The sequence below is a fragment of the Dromaius novaehollandiae genome, chromosome 7 (assembly GCF_036370855.1).
Source record: "Dromaius novaehollandiae isolate bDroNov1 chromosome 7, bDroNov1.hap1, whole genome shotgun sequence".
NCBI lineage: Eukaryota > Metazoa > Chordata > Aves > Casuariiformes > Dromaiidae > Dromaius > Dromaius novaehollandiae.
The window spans coordinates 12,619,851-12,642,473 of NC_088104.1; the positions used below are offsets into that span (position 1 = coordinate 12,619,851).

General features: G+C 40.2%; 1 protein-coding gene across 6 annotated transcripts in view; it reads left to right on the top strand.

The window, feature by feature from the left end:
• Positions 1 to 22,623, top strand: part of MYLK (myosin light chain kinase) — a 228,691-nt gene that overhangs the window by 83,183 nt on the left and 122,885 nt on the right. For all 6 annotated transcript variants that reach the window (XM_064514692.1, XM_064514696.1, XM_026118420.2 and 3 more), the window contains 3 exons: positions 14,495 to 14,702; positions 18,295 to 18,343; positions 21,349 to 21,514. In XM_064514692.1, coding sequence (XP_064370762.1) covers positions 14,495 to 14,702; positions 18,295 to 18,343; positions 21,349 to 21,514 — 423 coding nt within the window. The remainder of the gene's footprint in view (positions 1 to 14,494; positions 14,703 to 18,294; positions 18,344 to 21,348; positions 21,515 to 22,623) is intronic.

Below are 22,623 nucleotides of genomic sequence, written 5' to 3' on the forward strand. Positions count from 1 at the left end.
CCAGGACACTGCCTTTGCCAGCAGCATTTGTCGCTATCAGCAGACAGTCTTTAAATGAACGTCGAGCTGTGCACTCATCTCGGCAACACAAAGCGGTTTCAGCGTTTTCTGTGGCTGCTGCCGGACTACTAAATTGCAGGAAATAAATCTTGTCTGGCTGGGAATTGATAAAGTACGGGCACGTTCGTTCGGAGTGAAGGGTCTCTGTTACCACCTTGCAGCGCAGATGTGGACTGCTGCCCTCAGTTACGGTTTTCGTAGCTACAAAGCCTGTTTCCCAGTAGCTGTGTTTTGTGTACAAAAAGAAAGCATGTTTGTTTTTATTAATTTTCCACGGTAAGTCTTGCACGGTGTGTACACGTAGTATGTAAACTTATACAGATTCCTTGCCTGCGAGTAGCATGTAATTGATGCAGCGTTCCTAAGAATAGCATCTCTAAGCTAGGAACGTATGAAGATACAAGCTGTCCTGGTCAGTGGCACAGCTCTTATAAGAGGATTGGGCCTCTAGCATTTGGAGACATGTCAAATAAATTTGCATCCTATTAAGATAAAAACTTCACGTTGGTAAAATTAAAAAAATATATTTTCAGTCTCCCAGCAATAACATGTAATCACAGATTGTTTTTTACAAGTATTTTTACACTGACTGACCATCTTTCTCTTGAGAAAGGCAAGAAAGAGTGCATTGTCTTATTAAAAAAATGACTCCGGATTCAAAACCCAAATATTATTGTTATGAAGGGATCGTTGCTCTCTGCAAATAACTGGTGCTGCTTAGTATTGCTTTTTTGTGGTATCAGCAGAGTTTCTTGACCTGATGATGTCCCAGCCTCAAGCTGTGGTGCAGAGTTTGTCTGGATTCTGTGAGATAATAAATCTAAATATTTACAATTTTCCTCCAAAGTGGGAACATATGCACGTATTGCTAATGAGAGAGTGAAATCTCAGTGGTGTTTTCAGCTTGTGTATGTTGGGGGGGCTCCCTGGTTTGTGCGCTTTGGTCTAAACTCAATCTTTATCCACCTTCCCGAGTCCTTACTAAATGAAGGATCTACAACTGACGGTAAAAATCTTTCTCAAGTGTTAAAAGCTGAGGTATCTGTGGAGGGAAGAGGGGAGACAGTTTCCTGACGTTCTGTTTTTCTTGTGTTAAACTGTTTTATGTTTGAGCCTTTCTTCTAGGGCTGCCAAATAAAACTTATGAACAAAATAGTGGCAAGCACAGTAACTCAGTCTTTCCTGTTGAAGTGGAAATGAATGAACTGCTTTGGTTATTCTCACAGCTCTCACCACACAGCGAAACTCTGGTCTACCTTTCCAAAATGTCATTTTCTGCAGCGGAGATTCCCGCAGTTCTGAAATGAGCACTGGTCCTATCGGGAAACTTCTGGCATGCTCCTAAACCCATTGATAGAGAGTTAAAGCAATTGCTTCATTTGGTAACACTGGATGGATATCTTGATTCAGAATAACCAAAGATGGGGGGGGGGGGGGGGGGGGAAGGGAGGGATGGAGTCAGATATTTTAGATGCTTACTGGGGTACCTGGAACGATTAGCAAGACATCTTTGCATTCAGCAGCCACAGTTATTTATTTCCCTTCGAATCCATTTACATTCTTACTGCATAATCCTAAATGACCCATAACCACACACACGGTTTGGCTATTTCTTTGCTTTTTTGGCATTTTAAACTATTCAAACTATTTAGCACCTCATAAAATTTAACGCATTTTAAAAGGCCTTAACACCAGTTCATCAGTGAAGAAAGCTTCCTCTTTGACACAAAAAGCCCTCAAAAATCTGCAGATGTTTTCTTTGTTTTGTGGGGTGGTTGTGGTGGGTTTTTTGGTTTTAGAAGAGGCTTAGAAGCAGGGAAGATTCCCATTTAAATTGATGAGAACCTCACCCAAGCGAAGGCTGCAAAATTTATCTTCTCTGTTTTGATGAGAGCTCTTGTGCTTGCCCTTGCCTTCAAAACCTTTCTTAGCCTGTACTGCAGGCTCTATTCTGCAAAGCTGTATTAAAGTATTGAGGCTACTGAGAGCTGCCAACCAATAACTTACTGTGTTCTCCTGTGGTGTCGAGGGTGGCTGTTAACGTTATCTTCTTTATAACAATATTTTGCAAACTTCTGGTTGTGCTACAAAGGCTCTGGACTATTCTGTCTGGAACGTCTTTCTGTTACTTGAAGCTGTGCACTTTGATACCTGTATACAAACACAGTTATGTGATGCTGATGGGCTTCTGTCATTATTCAAAATATGAAGAGCAGCTGTTGGCCTGGGCTGCACCTTCAGTTCAGTGCCTGCCTAGATTGTTCATGGCAAATCTTTTGGCAGGGAGAAAATAGAGTCAGATGATTTGATCTAAGCATACTAAATATGGAAACCTAGTTTCCTTTCAGCGTGGGTTTGGCAAAGTCTCTGAGGGTTTCTACATCTTGGTTCCTTAGCTATGAAATCAGAGTGACGTTTTCCCGCACATGACAGCCGTGTATTTTGGAACAGAGATTGTCTTCAGCATGTACGTAACTCGGTATCCTGCACACTGTTCTGGCTTGCGACAAGGTGTCAGAATTTCACCACTTTGCTTGTTGTCTTTGTGTGCCAGGTGTAGCTCGTTAAAATATGCAACAACCCCAGGGGAGCAGGAGGCTGGACAGTACTGGGGTGGTGAGTGGGGGAAATAGCCTAAGCTTCTCCCGGACTTTGGCAAAGGTTTATGGCATCTGACTGCTTTTGATTTGCCAACCGAAACAAACTTCAAAAAAGGGGAAAACTTGGACAATTTCTAAAGCTAGATCTAAAGAGGAACAGATACTCAGCCTGCTTATAACCCCATGGTAAGTCCAGAAAAGTTGTATTTCCAAAAAAACCAAAACAGTCCAGGTGAGCTATATGGGTGGTTTGCATGAAACTCGCCTCGCATGTTTACAGCAGTAGGTCAGCTGGCTACAATGTGGGAAAAGTAGAAAGGCAGATGTTGCCTCTGGTAGAATGATTTATTAAAGCTTCATCAAAAAGCCACCACCATTCTGGGACTGCAACACCTGTGTGAAAGTGCCTGCATTAGTGTAACAGAGGTTTGGCAGTGTTATCAGGTGCATTAGCTGATTAATAATACAGATACACAGAAATGTGTTCCTCTATACAGTGTGTGTTCCCCTTATGTCCACTGTACTGGAAAGGGTAGAGTGCACCTTAATAGCATTCCATATTCCATTTGAATGATGTTTAAAATTATTTTGGAGCTATCTGAAGAGACCTTTTACAATGCTACTTTAAATGCAATAAATTTAAACTCATTCTTTAAATGAAATAAAACTTAATTTAGGAAAAGCACCTAGGCAGGTGATTAATTCCAACAGACTTAAGTACGGCTTAAGTATATTCTTAAGAACTACATTGACTAGGGCTCGTATCTGAACGTGGTCAGAGCGGCTTCACAGCCAGCGCAGCTTGCAGCTCTGAAATTCCACTTGAGTTGTTTGGAAGTAATTCAGGACAGATGGACTTGTTGACATTAAGGTTCCTGGGAAGGCATCGCCTTATTCAAACAGCTATATTCTGGTGACTAAACACGCAACCAATATGCATGCACCTCTGGGAGCTCTCCATACTGAATTTTACAAGAAATTATGGTTAAATGCAGAAGATACGAGAAGAAATGATCTGCAGCTGCTGTCTGCTTTTCAGTTAGCAGACCATGTCTTCCATGGATAGGTCATAAATTCTTTCCTGTTGGAAGTACCATAAATGCTGATTTCCCTAAAGAACTGTGCTGGCATGTGTAGTGCTCAGCACCTTTGTAATCTGCAAAAAGGGGTTGAATAGTGACATGACAAAATTTGCAGATAGAACAGAACTATTTAAGCAAGTCAAACCCAAAACTGGTGAGGAGAGATATGCAAAAGGATCTCATTCCGTTGAGTGCCTGGACTATTAAACGGTAAATGCCATCTGGCATTGATGTAGAAAGGCACAAAGTAGAAAAATAATATATACCTAGTGTGCTTTTTATTAGCTATTACCACTCAGAAGAGAAATTTTCCCCTGAACAGCTCTCTGATTCATCAGCTTGGACTCAGGGAAATATAGCCATTAGGATGTTAAAAATTATTTGGAAAGAAAAAAGCAAAGTTTCCTGTGTCACTCCAGAAATCTGTGTGTTCCTCATCTTGGATATTTAATGCAGTTCTGGTCTTTCCCAATCTTGAGTTAGAAAAGAGACAGGAAATTTGACTAGGACTATCAGAGGTATTTCATGGCATCTAGTACAAGCACAGAATAATTAAACTAGGGCTCTTCAGTTGAATAAAACAAGCAGAGAAGGATGTGATACAGTTCTATACAATAATGAATGATATGGAAGTGAATAATGTTTGTTTGCTATTTCCCAAAATATAAGAAGCAGAGAAGCACAGTGAAATATCAGACAGAAAGGTTAAAGCAAACCAGAGGTCATTTTTTGGTTGGCATAATTAGAATAAGGAATTCATTGCTGGAAGGTACTTGGGAAGAAAAGCATTGATGAATTCAAAAAGTTAAGCAATATCATGGAGGACGGGTCTGTTGATGGCTATTAAATATGATGGCCTGGATGCAACTGCAGATTGACAAGATCCATGAATATCTTTATACTGATGCAAAAAAGAGAGGCTAGGAAAGAATCAGTTGATGCATATACTGTTTTTATACTATTGCTCTTTGGCATGTTCCCATGGCTACTCTTGGGTTCAGGGCACTAAGTTAGAGGAACCTTTAGCCTTATCCAGTACAGATATTTTTATACATATCTGATCTGCTGTTTACCCATTTGAAGCCACATGCAGTATTTTTGAAACCTGAATAATCACGTCTAAGCTCTGTGGTTTTGTCTGCTTTGACCCTTGAGGTTTTTAGTTTAGGGTTTTTATAATGCTTGGTCTTGGGCTTTAAGGTTTATATCCCTGGGGGATATGAGGGGGACCTCAAATACACCATACTCTGTACTAGGGGAGGGATAGGTTTAAATATGCATTGTTTTACTGTAACCTACACTGTACTGCTATTCCCTTTTTACTTCGTCTTCCACATATCTCTAGCCAGATGTATAGAATTTCTGTAATTTTAATTCCTAAAATATTGGGTGGAGGAGAAGAGGGTGAAGGGGTGCTGGATTCCTATGGAAACCAGGGTTGACTTTAAAGAGTGCTGGTGAATGGAAAAAGGATGTGTTTCTGCATTGACCCTTCTGCTGTTCACACAGTGCCTTCCTTGCAGCCTGGGAGGCCTGACTAAGCCTGTGCTAACGATGTACTAAGCTACTGCACTTGCTTAAACTTGAATGCTCCAGAGTGTAACCTCTGGCTACTCTCTAAATTCCCACTATATGCAGGAGGCAAATCTGGTTTGGGGATCATCTCATAGCTTGACATTTTCAGATGGAAAATCCAAACCAGCTTTTTTAATATCATTTGTGTAAAGCTTCACAAAAGTTTAGAGTCCACAGTGTTCTCCTTACAAAGAGGACTGCTGTTTTCTAAGAATTCTCTAATGTATTACTCTTTTGGGTACTTTTTCTTTCTGGTGACATATTTTGCCCATAACCACCATAATGGCCACGTTTCCTGTTTTGTGCATTTTAAGATGGAAATTTTGTCCTTGGGGACCTGTGTTCTTTCTTACATAATTAGGAATTGTGAGATGCACAAGCAGTTCAGTAGACCTGGTTACATATTTTTCTTCTAAATTATCTAAATAGCACATGCATGTAGCGTCAGCATTGGTTTATGATCTGAACTGAAAGCATGCTTCCAGCCTTCCTAGCAAGACCAAATGGAGCATTGCAGAGTCAGTGAAGCAAGATCTAATGAGTTTTCATCACAGTCAAAGAATTTTGTATGAGAAAACTCTTGTCTTTTCGCTACAGAATTGCTAGATTGTCAGTACCTGCGTTAGGGATGGAATAAACACAGAAGCATGACAGAAAGTAATTCTTCCATATGATCAAGTGATTTCCACACTTTCTAGGGTGGTTGGACCTTTTGCCAAGGAGCTGCACAGACCTTTGCAGATTGTCGGACAGCAGAATAAAACTCAAAGGAAGCATCTCTCCCATGAAAATATAGAGTCCTTTAACTCTTTACCTTTTCCTAGCTTCCATTTCACCTGAATCCTCCAATACAATCTAGATATTAGACCCAGGATCTGTTATCTGAACTCTTTGAATATGGGTTTATGATATTCTGGATTTTTTAATAGACTTTTAAAAATAAACAGAAGTATACTGTTCTTCATTCATATCCCCTTAGTCGGGTACAGCAGACAAAATGAGCAAGAAGTGCTCAACATTTGCTATCATGTTTTAAGTTGGTGAAAACTACACATTATTCAGCATATTCTGAAGTTGGGCCACAGGTTTTTCCATGAGATTAAGAAGAGGTAGACTTCATATGGCACACTAAAGGTTGTATTGCAGCGATGATTTTAAAGGGACAGTCTTTAACAAATAGGGAGAAAGTGCTAAGTCTCTTTCACCTGCTGGCTCTCCTTACACTTGCAGTGAATTTTATGAATGGCGTCTTCAGGTAATCATTTCTCATCTCTCATCATGGCAAAGGGAACAGTGATGAAGGTTGCTTCTGTGTTAGTGGTGTAGCCTATGATCTTTCCACTTGAGACTGTAAAAGAATCTGAGATTTTCAACATCAAAAAGTATCAAAAGTATCAACTACAGCATCAACATTAGCAGTATCAAGGAGGTCAATTTAGCAAAAGTTTCCTCTTCATTGCCACAGATGGGAACCAAGCAAAGCCCGTATGGTTTGAAGCTTCTGTAGGCGAAACCTAGAGAAGAGCTTAACATAACTATGTTTGGCTTGATATTGCCTAGGAATAGAATGTGATGGTTGCCAGAGATGGATGGTTTGGAGGCTGGAGAATGAGTTGTAGCATTTGGAGGTGCTTTGCAGATGTTTTATTCTACTTTCTACTTTTTTTTCCATCTCCCCTGCCCTATTCTTTTTTAAAGACAAGGATCTGTTTGAAGACTTCTGTTGTCATTTTTCTGTCACTGCTCCACATCATTTGGGAGAAGAACCAAATAATTTGCACACACCAGTTGTGAAGACTTATGTCTTCAGAGTAGCGTTCCAGTAAGGGTTACGCCCAAAGAACTAATTTATGTGGATTGTGTGCACATGGAAGACAAAACGTAAACTCCAGATGTAATGTATCAGAGTTCAGCACTTAAACAAAAACATGCCCAAGGATTACAAAAAGACCAGTATTGTTTCTTACGGGTACTATAGGTAGTGCTTTGAAGTGAGCTATGTTTAGTCCTGCTAATATATTCCATTTTTGTTTTAAGTGAGGCTATCATAGATTCTAGACTACTCCACAGAAGAGGTATCATTATTTGCTTTGTTTGCAAGGTCGTAGCTAAGTCCCCAGATATTTAACATGTTCATGTTTAACCTTGGCAGGCAGGTTCTCTGTTTTAGAAGCAAGCTTTTGAAATGGATAAACTATTCTTGAGGTTTGTGTGTGTTTAAAGTCTCAGAAGGAGCTTAACAATGTATCATGTTCACTTTCCTTTATCAAGAACATCTGCTGTTCATTTGTCAAAGTGGACTGCAGTTCAGACCTGACAGAAGCGTTGTTACAAGACTTGTGAAATAGGTGCACTGGCCAGAACCATATTTCCCACCTGCACTAATGAAAACAATAGGATAAAAATATGCCACTTATTAGATGGAGTCCTATTCATGGTGTTCACATTGTAATCTCTACAGTTTTGTAATACTTTTCTCCCAAGATTGACAGAAAAAGTTCATGTGCATATGAACTATTAGAATAAGAAGTGTCTTTTTTCTTTTTAGAGAGCAAGCTGGGTAGAGCATGTGCTAGAGTGTATCCAGTTTTTAGCATCCTCTACTAAGTCTGCTCTCAAGTACTTGATTCCCCTCACAGGTCTTCTGGTGAAGATCAAGATATAGAAACTCTTGGCCCTTGATTGAAGGCAGGTAGAGGACACTGGCTAGAGTCTGATGACTATGGGAACCACTTTTTTTATATGACCTACCAGGAATATCGTAAGCCACATCCACAGAGCAGCTGTTACTGCCTGGATTTAATCTCTTGGGGCTGCAGAAAGGCACTGAATTGCCTTCAACTGCTTGACCTTCAAATAAACTCATCTATCAGATAACTTGGAATAAAATGAACAGTTTTCTCTTTTGCTAATACCTAGACATTGGAAGGAGAGGTACACTCTCTGTACAGTCTGTTGCATTTCGAGTGTAAGTTGCTATGTGACACCTTTTCCTAAATCTTCACTTTGAATAGAATTACATTTACAAAATTCGTCATGCTACTTAATTGCATTCCTTCTTCTGCTTTCTTGATACATTCTCCTGGATCTTTTGATCTCTGTATCTATTGCCTAAGTTTTGAAAAAGGCGCTAGCAACTTGCCTTCTGCTAGATAATGAGTAGCTGCCAGGTCAAGTCTTTTCTTTTTTTATGGCCAACTTTTGTTTGCAGGCAGCAGAATAAAGGTCAAACTCTGTCAGCTATTGCAGATGTTCTGCTCTTCCCTTCATTCTTGACTCAGTTCTGTCTCGTTTGCCTCTTAAGTTTCCTCTCCTCTAATGAACTGCCCAAACTATACTCTTTGGAGAAACTCAGTGGCAACGTCTGGTAAGAGTAAGTGAGGCTATCTTCTTTCTATGCCTTTGTAAGTTCTGATCTCTGTAAGCCTTTTCAGGGCTACAGTTCCCAGAAGTGATTGGTTCCTGGTTGAATGTGGCAATGGGACAGAGGATGGACTGCAGACCATTCTCAAAAAGCTAGCTTACTCTTGTGATATTCCTTAATATTAAGATGGGTAACTAGCCAAACAAGCAAGGCTCCTGCTATTCTCCTAGAGAAAGTGTTTGCTGTTGTCAAACATTATCTACCAGCCCACTGACCAGTTTCTCTTACAGTCTTTGCTGAGCAGGGTTTTCTGTGGAAGGCTCATTTTCTCTGTGGGAGGAGTGAATAATCATTAGAAGGATAAGAAAGGATACAGTGACTTACCATGTATTCGTGGTGAGAATGAAGGGTCAGAATGATGCTAATGTCAAATACAGCAAGAAGGAATCTAGCCTGACATGACTACACTTTAACTATTTGCTGTGGTTTCCCTTGGAATTAAATGTCCATGATCTTATAGCCATAGTCTCTTCCAGCCTTGTTTTCCATGAGAGTCCAACTAATCCATTTTTCCTTAAGGCAGATTCAACTTTATACCTTCCTGATAGGTGTTTGTCTAATCTGTTCTTAACAACCCACAATGATGGCAAACTTCCAGTGGTACAAGTCTCTTACTTATCCTGTCCACCATGGATGTGGGAGACAGTTTATTCTCTCCTGCTTTCTGTAAAGTTTCTGTACTGTTATGCGTTAGAAGACACTTCTTATCACTGCCCTTCTCTTTGCTGGACTTATTCCCCAGTTCTGTGTGATTTGTATTTTCATGTTATTATGATGCTTCCAGCTACTATAGTCTAGCTGTAAATGCACTAGCTGCAATACTAACCATCAGTCTTTTTAGTAAATTATTCCTCTGTGTTGCAATGAATGAAATGCAGGTCTTGAGAATCAGCTGAGGTAACCTCAAGGGCTGCATATCCCTAAAAGTCTCAAGACGTGGAAGAATCAAATTTAGCGTAACCCTTTATCACTGCACATGCAAATTAAAACAACAAAAACTTCCATACGTTTTCTCTTAGAAGCGTATTCTATATTTTATGTCTCAATTATAAACAGATGGTTACAATAAAGAGTTCTTATCACTGAGAACCGTGAGTTAAATGCAGTGTCACTTAGCTGCAGGAAGAGCAAAACTGCTGTTTTTAGGACGTTATATACCAGCCACTACACTGTTACACTTCAGCAACCTGCAGAGGGGACATCCTTTCGCAAAAAACAGCAAGGTAAGCTGGTTGTATTGAAAACTACATTTTAAATAGCACATGAAGTATGAAAAGTTGACTAGAGAATAATATTTCTGTCTTTCCAAGATAAATCCAAAAGAAGTTGTTTTTCACATGAATTGAACCGTCCAAATACAACTGATTCTTTCATTCACTGAATGAATAGTTTACATCCAGCGGTCTTGATTCTGAATTTTGTGGAAGTAAAGGAAAAGGTAGTCCACAGAGATAGCAGCACAACTGAACTCTATATGCTGACAGAATCGGGATGTTTTAAAACTCTTATTTTGTTGGAGACAGTAATCCTTGACAGGAATTTGAGTGGTTGGCAGAATTCATATTGTAACATATGAGATCATCTTTAAGAGGGGCGTTATGTTGCATAGTGACTTCATGACAGTTCTCTCATTGCCTGCCTTCCTTGGTAGAACTTTTGCTGTGCCGGTCTACATACGATATACTTTGGGGGGATTTTGCAGTCCAAGACAGGCTTTTGATAGGCTATTTTGTTTCTGATCTCATTGTGCTGTGTGTTGTTATGACCTTGGGTAGCAATATGTGACGTATATCTAGTCCTTAACATCGAGCACTGAACACCTCAGACAGCATAAGCAGCACAATGTTAGAATATGTTATGTCACATTTGCCATCATTTCCAATAGTCTTGACGTGCTATAGTCAGGATGACTAACACTCAGCAATAGTACACTCCCCAGCAATGTTTTTCCCTGTTACCTACACTTCAGATTATTGCTACTTCTGACTGACTCTTTTCAATGCCCTAGGTTTGTGTTCGTTGTTAACCTCACTGGAGCTAGGGATAGTTATCACAAAGCAGTGTATGACTCTGGAGTTAAAAGCATAAACCAAAAGAGTGCATCAGATTGCCCTAAATTGCCTCTACAGCTGTGACGCATCTGAGCAAGCAAACTGCTGTGTTTTTTCTAAACTGGTACATAAGCAGCCATTGTGTGGAGCATAATTCCTGGCCAAGTTTTAGAAAATCCTTCTTGCACATTGGAACAGTCAAGGAAAGGGGTCACTGAATATATTTGGCTGTATTGGTCACTGAATGCCTGTAGGTTTGCGACAATGGAGTCTAGTTTGTAGGAACGTGTTTTTGAATGCTGCTGTCCTTTGGAGGGATAGCTTCATAGATTTGCTGTATTTTTTCTCTTTCTTTCTTTTCTTGGGGACTTGGCATCATCCCTTTTCAGTGGGATTCCCCCAGGCCTAGATGCTGAACTGAATCCAGACTGTAGAAGTTTCAAGAGCAGCAGCTCTCTCCTCTTCCTGTGTGAATGCATAGAGCAAAAGGCCTGTTTTATCTTCACAGGCTTCTTCAGGAAGACCCTAAGCAATTCATGGGTCCAGCCAAAAACTCAAAACCTGTGTTTGTGCTAATACAGGAGTTATTTTCTGCTTGCTGTCAATTTTCTACTTGTTAGCATTGTACAGCCGGTAAAGAAAAGCCGCAACCTCACTGGGACTGGCAATACCCATATAGGCCAGGCTGTAAATAAAGGTTATAGCCCTCTGCTGCTGGGCATTAAATAAGCAGATAAATTTCTCTTTGCTGTGGATTATTCAAGGCAGATGTTTTTATTGAGTTCTGGAAAGGTTAGGGAGGAATATAAAACCTGCTGCAGTTCTGGAATTGATCCGTTAGGATCAAAACCTAGTAACCAGTGATTCTTTTAAGGGTCCCTGACACTTTTATGGCAAGACTATGTATTTCAGAGAGGGCTGGCTCAGTTTGAAACACATTCCAAACCCAAACCTGAAATAAATCCTTGCAGAAAAGCAGTTCTGTAAACTTCTGCTTTCCTGTCATTTCATTTTCAACAAAAAATGAAAGAAAAAAAATACAGCGTTTGGAAGGGAATGACTCAACCTTTTGAAAGGAAATGGCATGCTGATTGCCTGCATGTGTAATTTTCTACGTGGCATTTCCTAAGTGTAGAGGTGTGGATGACCAAAATAATACAGATGTAGCAAGCATGAAATAAACAGACATGAAAGAAATGGAAAAATACTTAAAAGTAGGCGCAGCCATGTGATACTGGATGGGCATGTGTAATTGTCTACCAGAACCTGATGGGTCAGTTAAAAATGGCCTCGTGTGGTCCAAGAGGGACTTAGGAATATGATAAAAGAAAAGCAAAAGTGGAAGGAAAATGTTTCCCATTGCTGCAGCCTGCTTAGTTCACCAGGAAAAGTGATGGAAGGTTTGTGCTTGGGCCGTTTGAGGCTGGATAGAACAATACATAATAGAAAATACCAGATGGAATGATTGTGAACTGGAAAAAATAGTAAATATAGTAGGTGAAGTGTAATTGATCACTTCTATTCATAGGCCAGAATCTCAGCAGCTGTAAATTGACATGGCAAACTAACATCAGTCAAGACATTGCGATGTAACGCACTGAAAAGGTGGTTCTCCACGCCAGCCCAAGTGCCGCTCTGTGGATTTACTGTGTGAAACAGCAGTTTCAAAGACATTTTGCCTAAAATGCTGTACTACTGTAAAAATGTCATTGTGATGCTTCATAGCCTCCTTTTTGTGAAAATGAGATGTGCTGGGAAAGATATCCTTCCTGGGAGCCTGCCCTCTGAGTAAACGCTAAACCAATGTGCTGGAATAGTGCTGAGGGGCATGGTTGGGTGGGAGCTGCTGTTTTTCAGATAGCACAGGAAAGAAAAGGCATGGCCACACAGACCTATAAAAAGATGTTGTGGTAATTTTAAACAGTAATGAAGACTCCCTGTTGCGCAGGATCCCATAATGTATTCATCATAGAACATGGTTGTTACATAGGTAAAGATAGATTTAGAAAGAACTTGAGAAGTTTGTACCAGAAGTGGAAAGTTTCTCCAGCTTATTCATACGCTTGGCAAACATTAATGTCCTTTAACAACTTCTTGTATAATAAGTAAGTAATGTCAGGAAGAAGAGATCACCACATCACTAGCAAAATTAATTTGTTCAAACTGATACCCGAGGAATTAAAAGAAAGAGAAACATTTCTGGCAGCTGTAAATTAAGCTCTGACAGATGAGAAACCCAGCTGGAGTGAGGTGGGGCAGGAGTAAAAATGAAAGGTCTTGAAAGAAGAGAACCTAAGAATGGGTAAGGCTGGTTGGCTAAGGACTGCAATTTGGAAAATAAGTGCTGTGCAGCAGAAGGCAGAGCTGAAATGCTGAACTGAAACTGAGAGGAGGACGCTGGGAGAAATCTGGACAAGCCACAACCAAGCCTTCTTCAAATCAAGACAGGTCATCAATATTTTGCTCCCCTGGAGGTTGAGGGACTTCCTGTTCAGTTGCCAAGTTTTGATAACAGAGGTCAGAATGCAGCATTGCTACTTTCTCAGTGAGCAAACACGGCTACAAAGATTACTCATCCCACTTCATCTTGATCCACTCAGTTACTTTATGACATTTAGGCAAAGGATTAAAGAGCTGAAGGATGGAGAGCTAACATATCAGAGTGGGGGAATAGGAAAGAAGGGGGAAATGCTGTAATCAGGAGTTGTTATGACAACTGAGGAAGTGTTCTAACAGTTAACACATACTAAAGCAACCTTCAAAGACAACGGCATCTCTCATAAAGCAGAGGAAGAACCTTTGCCTGATGAGTTAATTCTGTGGGGAAAACTGGTATATGTCTGTTTTTCACATCTTTTTATGAAAAAAAAAAAGGCACAGATCCTCAGCTGTGTTTCAGCCACTTCATTGAAATCAATGACTCTGTTCTCCGTTTTGCCAGCTGAAGATCTGTCTGCAAACCTGAAGGTATCATTAATGCAGGCAGGGATATATTAATATGGTTGCTATCTAATAAGCATAGAGCTGCTCTGTTTTGTTGAAATCTCTTCTTTGGCTTACCAACAGATCAGAAAGCTACTTATATGTAGCAGTGTGTTTGTGTGAATATACCTAGGTCTTTATATGCTGCCACCGTAACATCAGACTGCCCCTTAATGACACTTTCTCAGATGGCAACTTCTTACCTTCTCCTTTTAAGGACCAAGACAATAGTTGTCAAGTGAAAGTGCCTGCATCTCTTGCCTGTATATTGGCAGGAGCTACTACTTCTCAGCACACTTGAAAACTAGATAGATCCATACAGATTTACAATAGAAGCCTAATCCTTGGCAACCATGGTATAAATGTTTGGTTTATATTCCTTGTATACTCAGAGGTATGGCAGAGGTTCTGCCTTTGAGTGGGAAGTCGGGTGTCAGGGTTTTGTTAGTGCCTTTGATATGTCTGCAGGCAAACGGTTCTAGAGGAAAACTTTCGCTGCGTAGGTATCTATCTGCTGACTAGTCTTATGACTTTAACAGTTCGACTTATCCAAGAGTTTCTTCATTTCATTAGGTTCTGCCATTTGGCTTGCAAAAAGTATGTGCTTAACAGCTCCTGTGTCAAGAACTTTCCACTGCATTGCTAAACGTCCAGCATTTCTTCCTAATATGATCATCTGTTGTTTACCTTCTTTCTCCCTTCTCTTTCCCATCTTTCCAGGTCAGAGGCTACCCAGAGCCTCAGATCACATGGTACAGAAGTGGGCACCCTGTCCCAGAGGGAGAACATTATGTTGTGGACCGCAGCATTCGGGGGATATTCAGCTTGGTAATCAAAGGTGTGCAGGAAGGCGATGGTGGTAAATACACCTGTGAGGCTGCAAATGATGGTGGGGTTCGTCAGGTGACTGTGGAATTGACAGTGGAAGGTAAGAGGGTATTTACACTGCCGTTGTGATGAGTACAGAGTTTCACTGAATAGACAAGGGGTATTAAACTGTCTGGTTAACATCACAACTGTACATACATGCTTTCTCACTGGAGCAGGAGTAAGACTAATTGCATTGCTGTTGTCTTTGGAAGAGTGATCTGACAGGACTGGAAGCCAGAAATCCCATTGTCCTAGCCCTAACTCTAACATGAGCACAGGGGGTAGGGCACACAGTCCTGTATTTACAGAATGTTTTGCTAATTTCTAATGTCTTTGTGTCTACATGCTGTGCTTAACAACTTTGTCCATCCCCCATCCCCTCTAGTGATCTGTGAGCTATGAACGGGATGTTAACTCTGTTCATTCACAGGAATTTTCTCGCTAAAGACTGATACAATATTTTGAAAAATTAGGTGGAGGCTTCACTTAGACCAGTGAAAACTTTGACATCTGTGATGTAGTTCATGTGCAATGGCACACCGTATTGCTGAGCAGGATAGAATGTATTCCAGTGAGGGAATATGTGGTTACTATGAATAGCATCCATATTTTATATTTTCTGAACCCTTAATAGAAATGTAGCTTTACGAATTAAGATTGACTTCATATTGGACACTATGTTGCCTATCAAGGACCTAACTGAAGTGAGTGAAAACTCTTACACTTGTTATACAGATACTGGATTCATAGTTATAAAATTAAAAATAGGTTACAAACTGTGTGAGAAAATATTTGAAAACAGGATGTGTATCTTTCTAGTCTCAAAAAGAAGGCAGAAATATTCTAATAACTGTTAAAGACCTCTTTTTCTGGAAGTTGGGCCACCATTTTGAAACAACCCAAAAGATCTTTCGGAAGCTTCATAAAAGAAACAGCCATCTTCTGCCTGTCTCTTCCTTTTTTCTCTAGGAGAAGAGGGATTCTGACTGTACATGTTCTGCTTGCGAGGGGCAAGGCTTAAGCCTACAGATTTTACACTGTGAGCAGCTTTGTCCTCTCCCAGTTCCATCCTTTCTGATGACTCTCCCTTCCTCATCCAGTGCTGTGGTGGTGTTAACAGCTTTCCCATTACCACATCTGAACTACTTGTTATGTCAACCTTTGGGTGCTGTTCCACTCCTGGCTTTACTTATGGACACTTCTTCCTGGGGCCTTAAGAAGAAAGAACACTGGTTTGGATTCCTTTTTGAGGTTGTCTGTGGGGTGTCTTCTTTGCCCCTTTCCTCTGATTTGCTCTAAAGCTACACTCAGCAGCATAGCCAGCCTGAGCTAGCTGTGGTGGAAGGGCTCAATGGACTGATAAAATTCCATTTTATCACTAAATAAATATCTTTTTAAAAGTGGCAGCCATCCATGCATCCATCAAGCATCAATTTTGCAATGGGTATGATTACATGTGACTCACAACCAAAACCAGTGAAATTCTGTCTGCTGAAGCAGCTGTTGAAACTAGCCATGTATGACTGCAAAATTTCAGCTCATGCAACGCTTGGTCAGTGTTAGCTAGAGCTGCTCTTTTGGTGGGAGTCATTGTATTACTAGAACTGCTTCTGACCTCCTTTCTTATTAGCTCTCTGTTAGTCTAACGACAGTACCTGCATTGCCAGTGCCGTACAGCCACATGCCTTAGGAAGCGCACAGTATAAACAAGAAGGGGAGATGAGGGAACAGGCATAGAGCGCTGAAGTGCCCTTCCCCAACATCACATAGTGGTGACAGGGCATAGCTGGGTTCACAAAGGCATCAGCCTGCTCTGCCTGCCATCCTGAGCTGAGGGACAAGATGTGGGCTGACAGCCATCACGCTTCTAGGATGGAGCTAGCTCATGTAAGACCAGGTAAGAGCTGGCATTTGTCTGTACCTGGGTCTCCATGTCTCCTGAGACCTCTCTGCTATGTTGCTCTGCCTTTCTCAGATGGATTTAACATTTGGAGACATTTTGCAGGGAATTAGATGTCTACAGCTAGGTAAAGTGTGCATTCGGCTTCAGGTGTGTGTGATGATGCACCAGTTAGAAGAGTCCAGGCGTTAAAGTCATTGCTGAAAACTTTGTGATTTTCATGGAAGCCACCACTCAGGACAGAAACAGAGGCCTGGAAAGTAAGGATTTTCTCTCAGGCAGTAGAAACTGTGGCAATCTTGGGTGCTTCACAGTGTATCAGATAGGCACTCTGAGGCAATGGATTTCTGGAGTTCTCCGTGTATGCTTCCATTTGCAAAGCAGAATGCCTGGTTGCAATTGCGTACTTAATGTCAAATGGGAAACAGCTAAGATCAAACCCAGGAATTTTTAAGAGAACATCTGCATATTAGATAGTTGTAAACTGCCAAATCTAAAATGTAAGGAGTGACACAAAGCCAGGGAAGGATAGAAATCCATAGCACTGCCTCTCTTTTTGCAATTTGGTCATGTCGGAGATCTGCTGAATATCAGAACTTTTCAGGTCACAACTTTGTGTTAAATCCCAGAAGCAAAGCAAAAATCCTCAGCAGTCCTGAAGAAGCTAGCATTTGGGTCTATTCAGAGTCAAAATCTCTTACAGAAATCCTTGGAGTACACACCGAAATATGCATAGGTCTGGCATGATTGTTAATGCTTTCTGTTCTAAAAATTATTCAGAATATTTTTTTCCTATTTTAAAGTTGTCCAAATGGCAACTTGCACAGAGGCAGAGTGTTTTAAAACCTTTTCTTCCATCAGTTGTTCTGACCTGGTTTTTGCTACACTTCAAAAGCAATTTCACAGCCATATTCAATGACTGAATTTCTCAGAGTTTAAGAATTACAGTGGTCTTTGATCTAATAATCCTGCTATGGATCCTGATAGCAAAGTGCAGAGTTATTCTAAAATCAGCAAAGGTATCTGTATAGGGTTGACTACTACTTTAAAATGAGTGAATCTTTCCGTACTGTATGACTGGCCTGTCTGAACACTAATACAGGTCTTTATAAAGCTCTAGAAAGAAATGTTTTCACAGCTACCAGAGTTTGCTTCATGCTGTCACTCAGGATCTACCCCCCATCACTACCCCTTTTTTCTGTGCCAAAGCTAGCAGGAGTTCTCTGTGCAGCAGATGGCGCTGAGCTTACACGACTTTGTGCATAGCGTGGTGTTGTGCACACCGGCAAGTACGATGCAGTATTGTGCTTCAAAAATAATCATTTGACAGAAGCGGTAGTCTGAGCAAACACAGCAATAAAAAACAAGCAAAGAAAAATCTGTTTAAGAATCCAAAACCCTTTTCTTGTTATGTAATTTGAATTAGTGTGCATTATATAGATTTTTTTTAATTTTTCATTTTATTTTTTCATTTTTTTCACTTATTTTAAAATGTTTTTGCACAAGTAATCTGCAGCGTTGGTATTGCTGAGGCCAAGGGCTAGCTAGCAACTCTGCTAAAACCTACTTTTGAAGTTGGAGAGCCTAACTTTAGACTATAGTTGACATAACCTTATTGTGCAGGTGTTGCTTTTCTCCTTTATATTTGAAAGCTGGAGAAATGCTTATTTTACATAGTCCTTAGTATCTGTAATTCCCAGTAGTCTTGACAAAACTTCTGACTTCCTATCTTTTTGTCCTGTGCTTACAGGAAACTCCTTGAAGAAATACAGCTTGCCATCCAGTGCCAAAACCCCTGGGTAAGCAGTCTAATGGCTCTGATACTGTTTAACAGAGACTCAAATAAATTTTGTTAGGAAAACAGGTAAAATGACCGTTTTTAAAAGAACAGGCTGTTCTCCTCTTTTCAAGTGCCTCTTGCATTCTGTCTTTATTTCCGATTCATTTTGAGGGCCAGTCAAAAAGGGTTCAGTTCCTGTTCAGTTCTCAGTAGTTCCTCATTGGAAACATATCCCCAAGGCTCCTCTCCTGTGGAAGAGGCAGGGGTAATGGAGGAAGCCAAAACCTGACAGGTATTGCAGATGGCTGCCAGTTCTGTACAGCATCACAGTGGGACAGAAAAAAGAACGTTTTTAACTGGCTGGTGTGATTTCTGCCATTTGTGAGATGGAGATAGCAAGAATAGCTGGGTTCTCAGAGGCAGCGCTAGCCTAACTTCATCAGTTCAAAGTCCACAGTCCCTGTAGAGTTCAGTGCCAGCTACAGCAGCCTTTGAAAAAATCGCTCTGACATTTGTGAACTCAAATGCCATAAGTCCAAATCTCCCTTTATCACAAGCTGAATGGCTACCATGAGAGCTGTTCTGTGGGTAAAATTGTTGAAGCTGTCAGGAAGGCATAAGTAGCTTGATACAACTGCTGCTCACTCATACTGAATTCATCAGGCTGTAAACTGAACTTTCTGCTGGTATCTGTGCTCCAATGTTGCAGCCTCCTGTCTCTGCTCTCTGATACTCAGAATGCTTTCCCTGCATCTTCCACGATCTGACAGTCTCTCTGTAAGCCAGAGCAAATACTGCTTTAAGAGTGATTAGTAAGAAATTAAATCAGCTGAAATAAGCATTCTCTCCTATTTCATTTGAGCCTTTCTGAGTAACACAGTGGGCAAACTGTAGTCTGGAAGAGAGACTTGTTCTATTCTAGAGTAGTCGTTAGCAGGAATGGGTTGAAGTGGTGATCTGCACTGACCCTGGCATGCGGGAGAGCCTTCTTACTGCTGTGTATTTTCTGCACTTCAGTAGGCATTTACAATTAAATGAATGCTACTTTTTAAAAACCTAGACCGATCTCTCCCAACAGTTGAGTTTATTTCTTTATAAATAACTTGAATTTAAGCAGGATTATGTTTGATTTACACCACTAGGACTGAGTGGTCCTGAAGACTTGAACAAAAATCAATGTTTCTAATTATGTTAGTGGTCAGAACACAGATAATTAAAATTGAAGTTTTTAATTTCTTCATTGCTATGAATATTGTTTGTGTATGTTTTGATTTTTAGAATTGACTCAGATTATAACTGTGAAAATAGACTAGTAAGTGAAACAGTAATCAGGAAAGCTTTCTTGTGGTGCTGTCTGTATTGCAAATGTACTACAGAAATACACATGCTAAATAATGAAGGCAAGAAAGAACAGTCGAGGTTGCTGTTAGCTTTTGCTTTCCATTCAGGCTTTCCAAAGAGCTACTGTGATTTATTGCGTTGCATGGAGTTGGAAGGACTGTCCTTATTTTTCATCCTCGTGTGTTTTGCTCCTGGTCAGCCTATTAATAATATTAAGGCATGGAGAGTTTATGCCTTCCATAAACATGGAGGAAGGAAGAGAAAAAAATTATAAATTTCCATTTGTATATGTCTAGTAAACAGTTGTAAACCTGCAAGGTATAATAACTGATTTTCGTTTAATGTGTTAGGATATGTGTATAAATATAGGAATATAGAGACATCGCCTAAATGTCGTCACTAATGAAAAGAACTCTTTCTTTAATAAACGTTTATACTCTTGTTTAGAGGTAGCATGAGGAAGCAGACAGTAAAAGCCACCAGCTATTTAATTCTACAATGGAGGTTTTCCATTTTAGCATGTTGCAGTCACCCTTCTTTCCCAAGTTTTTCTACTGTTCCTCTTGTCCGTGTAAAACCTTTCATCATGATCTTGTCTTACTCAGAAACCTCAAGTTGCCTATATGGCAACCGTCATGTCTTGGCAGCACGTTGGACTGAGGTGGTGTGGTCTCTGTTAGTATCTGATACCTCATAGAAATGGAGAGGTATTGACACGTCTCTTTCGCATGGGGTAAGAGGCCATCTGGAAAAGAGGGCCCTGAAAATGGTTTGGTTTGCTTGACATTCAAGGCTTAAAACAAAAAAAAAAGTCACTGTCTGCCTTCTGCTAGTGTGTGTCTTGATTGTACCAGGTCTTCAGAGCAAAGAGTGTGAGTGTTCCCTTTGACATTAACAGACATGTTACACTTTTTTTTTCTTGCTACAATACTGTTTGATGTTTTATGGCTGTGTGACTGAGCTTTTTGGACAGTAGTCACTGTAGTTTTGTTCCACATGTTCCACAGCAGTGACATCCATGTAAGTAGAGCTGGGCCTTTACACTTAACAGATACTCTTTGCCATTTACTTGGATTGGTGTACTTTGCGTTTGTGCTCTTTTTGTGTTTGCTTTGCAAATGTAGTGAATGCGATTCCAAACAGAAGCATTCCCTAAACTAATAAGCTTTACAAGGACACATTAGAGAAGTTGCAAAAACAAACTGCTGATCCACAGTCACAAATTACTGTGTCATCACACTCAGTGTCAAAACCAACAACATGACAAAGTACTCTGAACAGTGAACAAGTATGTACAAATAATCTAATTGTAGGCAAGTCAAAAACAGGAAAGGGGAAAAACTAAATGTATGGCATGTTTTATGTGGTTTAGTTTGCCCAGCTCTAGTTAGAAGCACCTCAAACTGTCCTCAAAATTGTATGCGAGTTGTGGGTATGCTGGATGAAGGCACATAGCATCACACAGTTCAGTTGCATGAGGAGGCAAGAGCGGTCGTCGCCAACATTGCATTTTTCCCATTGGCCAAAAAAAATAGGCTGAAAATTTGGTAACTACAGTCTTGGTTACTACCTATGATATATCCTAGTTGGCAGACCACTGTTCTGAAATGCTTCCTGAAGTGTGCTTTAACCACAACAACTGCCAGTTCTTCTGTGAAACTAGGATGTTGCCTGCCTTTCCAGGGGAAGATTTACTGTTCCATCTGTGGAGCACAGGCCAAGCATCTGGGGAGAGAGTCCACCGAAGTTTGCTACAAAACCCAACAGAGTTGTCGTGCGTGAAGGGCAGACAGGCAAATTCTCGTGTAAAATAACAGGACGACCTCAGCCTCAAGTAACTTGGTTTAAGGTATGATTTCCCAAGAAATAAATGTTTTCTTCCTGCCATGAAGTTTCATGTCTTGAAAGTGTGAAATGTGTTTGCTACTGTGGTATGGTAAATTGTCATGGCAAGAGTTTACATACAGGTAGGAGGGCCATATTTTCACACTGAATAAACACGCAAAAGATAATGTTCCTCCGCAATATAAACTTCTCTTTTATCTGTCTCATAACTGAAAATATTTGTACAGAGATATCATCTGAAAGCACCAAACAAGATCCAGGTTCCATTATAAAAACAGCCGATATGAGACATATCTGCCCAAAGACCTTACTAACTAGATAAGACAAATAGACAAAGAGTGGGAATGTGAATATTATCATCAGCTCTGTTTTATGGAGAGGGTCTGCAGGGATTTAATGCCTGGACTGTGATTAGAGGAGTGTCTGACAGCTGTGAAAACTGCACCATATTTCCCAAGTTCCATTTCAGAGTCTCAGACATGAAGTTCCTTTTCTGTTTTACTTGTATTGATTTTACCTGTACATTAGAATTAGGAAGATATTTGAAAAGAAATGAAATCGAATTGAAAAGCAAATAAGCACTAAGAGACATGATTGTTTTTTGGCATGCATGATTGTTTTTCGGAAATTTGAAAAAATAATGTCCAAGGCAGATGAACAACAGTTTATCTGTTTCAGTACTACCCCTAAAAGAGTGGTAGCAGAAAAGCATTTGACATATAAAATGAAAAGAGGCCTGAGCTGTGAGCTTATGATCTGCATTAAAACTGAGAATTATAAGTATGTCATTTACAAAAAAAAATTATAAATGAACAATTTTCAAAATTCATTAGACTATTAAAAAGCACCGAAGACTTAAGTCCTAGTGCCCCCTCTGGGCAAATTCAAGATTTTCAGCTAGTTTTTTGTCAGTAGTGAGAGGGCTTTCAGATGATAATTAAATATTACACTGATTAGGCCATTTTTGCTGAAACTGTTAATGTTTTAGACAATTACAATTCTGTAATTTGGAAGAGCAAATTCATGATTGCTCTATTATCTTCCTTCTTCCCTTCAGCCTTTAACAGCCAGTTGCTTTATGTATAGTGTCCAAAAGAATGGAAATGCAGGAGC